Source organism: Orycteropus afer, unplaced genomic scaffold (genome assembly GCF_000298275.1).
Source record: "Orycteropus afer afer isolate SDZICR_OR568_19922 unplaced genomic scaffold, OryAfe1.0 scaffold00148, whole genome shotgun sequence".
Lineage (NCBI taxonomy): Eukaryota > Metazoa > Chordata > Mammalia > Tubulidentata > Orycteropodidae > Orycteropus > Orycteropus afer.
The window spans coordinates 3,058,543-3,066,306 of NW_006921735.1; the positions used below are offsets into that span (position 1 = coordinate 3,058,543).

A 7,764-nucleotide genomic window follows, 5' to 3' on the forward strand; every position below is an offset into this window, starting at 1 on the left:
ATCTGATAGGTGCCCACTGAGAAAAAGTAAAGACACCCTCTTCAATTCACAAAGGGAAATTGAGGAAGATAGCTCTTGAAAAAAAAATCAATTTCTCCATTAGATACATAGCAGAAGTAACAAAAGGAGTACCCTGCCTCATTTCCACATTCCAAACTTGAACTAGAACATCGGATTTTAGATACTTAAATCAAAACTTGAATCCTATCATTGTTGTTGTTATGCCCCGTCGAGTTGGACCAGACTCATACTGACCCCTCCTTGGGTTTCCGAGGCAGTATCACTACTGAAGTAGATTGCCCAGCCTTCCTTCTGAGGAGTGACTAGTGGGTGTCTGCAAATGTAGTTTACAGTTTCCCTGCTATCTACAGTACTGGAAGACACACGAGAAGAAACTTTGAAGTATTAAATAATAATCTACTTTGAGTAAAAAAGAAAAGTAAAGGAAAAAATGGGGAAAATTGCTTACCTTTCTTATTTAAAAGATACACACAAACACACAGAGGCATGTTGAACTAATTAAGCACCTGGTTTATCAATCACCAGTAAAAATATCAATTTAAAATAAAAATAAATGGTGCCAAGAAAGGGTATGGTGAAACTAGTATTGCTAATGGAATTAGAAATTCATATCACTTTTGAGAGACATTCAGTAAGACATACAAAGACCATAAAACTGCTAATAGTGCCTGATAAGTATTCCCTCTTGAGGTAATTTATTACAAATGTATTCATATAACAAAAATTCATAAACAATTTAGCTATTCAATAACAGGTAAGTAGCAGACCATATTATATGATCTCTCTAGCTGGGAACAAACATTATGATGTCATTTGAAAGAATATTTTGAAGACTTTTTCATGAGATGCCAAAAATCTCATTAAATAAAAAAAAAAAAAATGAAGTGTTTGTATAAGATCTCAATTTTATAAAAATAATCAGAAATGTTGATGATTTTCAAATGAATCTGTACTCATTTGTAATAGTATAAAATATTATTTTAAAAGAAAATATACCTGAAATTTTGATAAGCAGTTAGAGGTTGGGAGAGCAATGAGGGGACAGGATGATTATATACTTTCTTTACCCAATAATTCCATTTCTGGAAATATATTCTAAGAGGTCATCTAAGAAAATGTCTAAAATGCTATGCTGAGAAAATATGCTTATGTTGATATTACTATAATAATGAAAATATAGGCAGCAACAAAAACTGAGAATGATTTGATAGATTATTGTATGTCAAAAAAAGTACATAAGGCTTAAGACAATGGATCAACACAGAAAATTGTTTTGAATCTAAATTTAAACAATAAAAGTAAAACATAAATTGAGTGTACTCTTCAATTTAAGTAAACATGAAATTAGAAAAGCAGCTATAAAATTAAATGAGAAATAATCATATAATGGAATATCATGTATATAATGGAATATCATGTATTAGTAAAAAATGAAAGAACTAAAACCAAAACAATACACACAAAAGAACATGATGACTAACAAGACTATAATGAGAATATAATTAATTCACAGAACACCCATGCAATTCAAACATGCAAAATTAAACACTCTACTGCTGGGCAATACATAATAAATATTTTCTAAACTGTTAAATGTATATATGATAAATACAACAATTTAGATATTGGATGTCTCTAAGATGAGAGGGGGATGGATTTGAAACATATATGTGTCTTACATTATACTGGAAATAGTGTTCAGACCTGTGCTAGGTACATGGCATTTGTTTTATTTACATTTTTTTATATATTAAAATTCAGAAGGAAGATGGGGCAATCTACTTCCATAGTGATACTGCCTCGGAAACCCAAGGAGGGGTTGCTATGAGTTGGGGCTGACTCGATGGCACATAACAACAACAACATATATTAAAATATGCTTCATATTCATTTATATGCATTAAATGTTCAATAGCATTAATTGTAAAAGAAAAGTGACATAAAACATACAAAATAATAATATATGTATTAAAGTTAAGGAGCTCTGGTAGCACAATGACTAAGGCATCTGACTCCTAACCAGAAGGTTGGTGGTTCAAACCCACCAGCCACTCCATGGCAGCAAGACTGGGAACCCTACTTCTCTAAAGATTTACTGCCTTGGAAACCCAATGGGGGTCGTTAGGAGTCAGAATTGACACAATGGCAGTGGGTTTGGTTTGAGTTTGTTATTAAAGTTTGGAGTTATGAGCAATTGCTTATTTTTTTCTTCTCTTTTGTTTCTAAATATTTTGTAATGTGATTGCTTTGTTAAGTATCTCAATAATGATGCAGTTATCCAAATATAAGTGACTCATTTGTATCCTCAGTTTATTAATAAAGGACATTTTTCCTTTCATATAAAGTTCTTTCTTCAAAATTATACAGAATATAACAAGTATAGGATGGCCTAGTATTACGAGAGCTTTGTATATATTTTTCTGCAGAAGTCTAAAAGAGCCAGTTTAGTCTGTAGATAAAGCTACTTTGATTCTGGCATTTTCAACCCATGATACAGTTTGCTTGTTGTGTGGTTTTTGTTTTGTTTTGTTCTGATAAGTATTATATTGTACATCAGAGTTACTGGCAGATAGCATCAGCCTCTAACATCCTAATGAAGAAGTGAAGATAAAAAATGATGCTATAAGTGGTAGTTGGTTTAATTTCTTAAAAGAATAAATCATGTGTTTGAACAACCATAATTTATCCACGTGAAAGTCAGTGATGCTGTTTACTTCTTTATGTTTGCTTCTGACACTCTGTAGATGTAAAATCTGGAGTGCTCTGTTTTACATTTTTAGAATTTTTTAGCATTGTCAAGTATATAAAGGCCATAGTTAGCTATCTACATCAGGTGTTAGATGTGGATATGTAATAGATTGTATGTTTAAATGTGTATGATGTTTTAATAAATGTCCATTTTGCACAATTACAAATTATCCAATGATCTGTCATGTTTTTACTGTACAGACAGTTGTAGACAAAAGAATAATGAAATATAATCTATTCACAGAAGTAATTTCTGTTTTAATTAAAGTAATGCAATTAGCTGGCCTTCCTGCATTGAGATACATTTGGCATATTTTAGAGTTTAATTTTGGGTATTGAATTTAAAAAAATCCAATTGTGCCAGTTAATTAAACAGTGACATTATGCAAAGTAAAGAAGATTAGGCAACATCAGTTGTTTATGTTTGTAATCTTTCTTCTACAGGACCGAAGAATGAGTTGTTCCTCTTTTATGGGAAAGGACGTCCAGGAATTGTTAGAGGAATGGATTTGAATACCAAGATAGCTGATGAATACATGATCCCCATAGAAAATCTGGTAAACCCTCGTGCTTTAGATTTTCATGCAGAAACCAATTACATTTACTTTGCTGACACCACCAGTTTTTTAATTGGTCGACAGAAGATAGATGGCACAGAGAGAGAAACCATCCTGAAAGATGGTAAGTGACACTGTGTAACGTGAACATCAAACTGCCCAGAGATAAAGTAACTTAAAAGAACAAGTCTAATGTATGACATACTACCTTTAACAAGAACCCTAGTTCTTCTTGATGATTTTCAAATATTTGTTAGTTTTATTGTTTTCAGAAATATTATTTCTCCGTAGTTTTCATGTACCATTGTATTAAAACTTTTATTATAAAATCTAACTTGCAATTGTCTGTTACATTTTAAATATCATAGTAATTAAATCAGGCAGTGGCTTTGGTTTTGTATTATCTACCTGGTGAAACAGAGATTACAATTATATGTTTATAATCCTGTGTGGCAAAATGAGATGCATTTTACAATTACTGGTTATCATTAGAATATCAGTCATAGGGAGCTTTCCTTGTGCATAGGTTCAGTATTTGCAGATTCAACCAACTGTGGATTGAAACTTGAAGGGGAAAAAAATAAAATTAAGTGGTCAAAGTGATTTCTCAAAGCTAAGAGGAAGCACAAAGTGCTATTTACACAGTACATTGTGTTAGGGATTATAAGTAATCAAAAAAGACACACAAAAAGCAAATGTCTCACCATCAAGTCGATTTTGACTCACAGTGACCTGGTAGGGCAGACTAGAATTGCTCCAGAGGGTTTCCAAAGCTATAAATCTTTATGGAAGCAGACTGCCTCAAATATCTCCTGGGGAATGGCTGGTGAGTTCAAACCACCAATGTTTTGGTTAGCAGCCAAATACTTTAACCACTGCACCACCACAGCTTCTATAAATAATCTAGAGATGGTCTAAAGTATATAGGATGATATGCAAAACTAAATTCAAATACTAAAACATATTATTACATAAGAATTTGAGCATCCATGGATTTTGGAATGGGGTTATTCTTGGAACCAATCCCCATGGATGTTGTTGTTGTTGTTGTTGTTATGTGCCCTCGAGTCGGCCCCGACTCATAGCGACCCCTCCTTCCCCTCCTTGGGTTTCCGAGGCAGTATCACTACAGAAGTAGATTGCCCCATCTTCCTTCTGAGGAGTGGCTGGTGGATTTGAACCGCCAGCCTTCTGGTTAGCAGTCAAGTGACTTAGCCACTATGCTACCAGAGCTCCCTTATTAATAGATACACATATGCAATTATATGCACATGTATGCATATAACATTATTAAAATTAATGCATTTCATAAATCATTTAGTTTAGGAATAACCAATCAAATAAAAGAATATCATTTTGGAACAAGAAGATAAAGTGTTTAACAGTGTAGCAAAGCAGATCTTTCACTGACAGTCATTGTCTTTAGCTACATCAACTAATGATTCTGGACCTCAGTATTTTCATATATATATATTTCTTCACTATTTTAGAAACCTATAACTTAGTGAACATTAATTGTGTGCTTTATTTTGTGAAAGATATTGTGCTAGGTATTTTAGGATATAATAAGAATTGTTAAGAAAAGAACACTGCTTTTAAGGAGTTAAAAAATCTCTCTTTGGAGATTATGTAAACACAGGAAAGTATTAAAAGCATTATAGAATTTTATTAATAAATCCAAAGCTGTGCCAAATATGTATATAATTAGTAGAGAACCCAAGAGGATTCCACAGGAAAGAAGAGATGCCTTTAAGTTGGTGTGATCAGAGAAGTCCTTGTGGAGGAGATGGTATTTGGGCTAGATTTTAAAAGAAAAATCATAGGGGAGGAGAGGAGCATGTTTGAAAAACGAATTACATACACACACACACACACAGACACACACATGAAAGCAACAGGCTTCAGAAACAGAACAAGAACATTAAAGCAAGTCATGAATGGAGGTTTTGTTTGCAGGTAATAATAACAGAGATGATGTGAATGTTCAAGGTGGGGAAATAAAAGGCTTTGCATGTGCGGTGAGGGCGATTGGATTTTTTACTGAAGGGTAAAGAAACAGGAAATGATTTTATGCTGAGCAGGATGAATGAAATACTTTAGAACAATCAATCCAGTGTTGGAGTAAAGAATGAATCAGAGAGAGGAAGAGAGAAAATAATAGCATAGAAATGGAATTAAGTTATTTACAGCACAAATGGTGATGAATGGTGGTCTTCTGTGTCTTTTGAAGGGGAGGGAGAATATGAAAGATTTACTAATTCAACTCAGTTTCTCTTTAAATCAAACATTTCATGATAAAAAGAACAGTTTCCAAGAGTGACAAATACAGTGCTGAAACAAAACAAAACAAAAAAAATCTCTGTTTTTATCTTTTTTATAGTTTACATTTAAGGCAATATACATCTACCATGACTTAACATTCTCCATGGAGAGTCTAATCAGAATTAAGAGTTGGACTTTATATTGGAGGTGGCTTAGACTGTCTGCCTACTTTTCTGTGACTTCTTTTTTTCTGTATTGTGGTGGCAGATGATAAGGCCTTTACAATTTCTGAAAGATAGTAGGCCTGCACTTTCTCCCTAAGTAGATGCATTTGGATTGCTCTGTGTTTTACCTACATATTTTCAACAGAGACTTAAATGCAGTAAAGAAGTTTATTGGTTTATTTTTTATGAAGTATCAGTTCCTGTGCTGTGACCGAGTGTTCTAGCTAATAATCCTATCTTTGATAATAAAGTGTTATCAGTGATATTGGTGATTCTTTGCATACCATCACAGCAAAAGAGTTCAGGTATAGTACACATGTGACTTCCAGGCAAATCTATATGGTGTTGCTTTCACAGTTATGACGGTTTTGAGAACATGTTGCAGATTTTCACAACTCAAGTATACTTAGCCTTCAGATATCCCAATATCAAGGGCATTTAACATCTTTTTATTAGTTTGTCTCTTTTCTTACCAGTAAGGAGAATGATAGGCGCTCTGGCAGTGTAGCATGCAAGGCATTTGACCAGAAGGCTGGCAGTTCAAATCCACCAGCCACTCCTTAGAAGGAAGGTTGGGCAATCTACTTCCATAGTGACACTGCCTCAGAAACCCAAGGAGGGGCTACTATGAGTTGAAACTGACACAATGGTTTGTTTTATTTTAAGGAGAATGATAATAGACATTATGGTAGAAAACAAAGTGGAAGACTGCATTTGGCAAATGGCAATCTGTGAATCTCACAATCAGGAAATTTAAAATGTTTAGTTTGAGGGCCTACCATTCAACCTAAAGACTAAGAGGCAATGCTTCATTTCACAAATGGTTTTGTGAGATTGATAGAAATTCTGTGTCTTAGGATAAGTTTGTATTGTTTCAAGTACAAGTCTGTAAAGATATTCCTGTTTGTAAATAAAACATAAATACCTTGGACATCTTCAGTGTAACCTCAGATCCTTACTACAAAAGAGGAAAAAAAAAAAAAAAAAAAAAACAACTTTTCAGTTAGAGATCTATCTTCATTCATTCTTTGCCTTTTTTTTTTTCCTTCCAGAAGTTTAGTGAAAGCCTTTTAAATTCTGGATATCCTGTCAGCTGTATTTTTAGGTTAAAACAATAGTAGTAAAATAAATAGAAAGGACAATTATGCATTTGTAATACTTATATCTCAAGAATTATTAGAAATACCTGTGAAATGAAGACAGCTAATTGATTTAATAAAAACAAAATTCTATAAAGACAACTGTATATTTTTCATCCTTCTCAAAATTCTATCAAAGTTTTTGTAAAATTAGTACACTATTTCTTTTAATTAATTACTTGAATTATTAATGTTTTCAATCAATAAGTATTCAGTGAATCCTTTTTATGGACCAGATGCTATTTTTGATGATGGAAATGCTGCAACAGAGTAAAACCTTCATATAAATCGTGAGAGGCAGACAATAAATAAAAATACACATGAACAAGATGAAGATAAGTGCTATATAGAAAATAAAATAGAACAAAAGGGATAAACAGGAAGGTAAACAGGTGGCAAAATTAGATTGAAACATCAGAGAATTTAAATTAGCTATTCTTACCAGGTATAATTGTTTCTTTCTCTGAGTACAAGATAAGTGCTCCTAATAAGATTGAATATCATTGGTATCCTGTCTAAAATTCATTTTTTTTTTTAAATTTTAGTATAAATTATAGTTTCCAGCAGAATGGAAATATATAAAAATGGAAATTTAGTATTTAATTTGCTGTTGTTGTTGTTGTTAGGTGCCGTTGAGTTGTCCCCAGCTCATAGCTAACCTATGTACAACAGAATGAAACACTGCTTGGTCCTGTGCCAGCTCACAATTATTGCTATACCTGAGCCCATTGTTGCAGTCAGTGTGTGAATCCATCTTGTTGAGGGCATTCCTCTTTCTCTCTGACCCTCCACTTAACTAAGTAAGCAATGATA

The 7,764-nt window shown here is 33.0% G+C and overlaps 1 protein-coding gene across 1 annotated transcript in view; it reads left to right on the forward strand.

Moving 5' to 3' along the window:
- The window catches only part of LRP1B (LDL receptor related protein 1B), a 1,967,638-nt gene that overhangs the window by 694,906 nt on the left and 1,264,968 nt on the right, over window positions 1-7,764 (forward strand). The window contains exon 12 of the mRNA XM_007946050.1: window positions 3,214-3,450. Coding sequence (XP_007944241.1) covers window positions 3,214-3,450 — 237 coding nt within the window. The remainder of the gene's footprint in view (window positions 1-3,213; window positions 3,451-7,764) is intronic.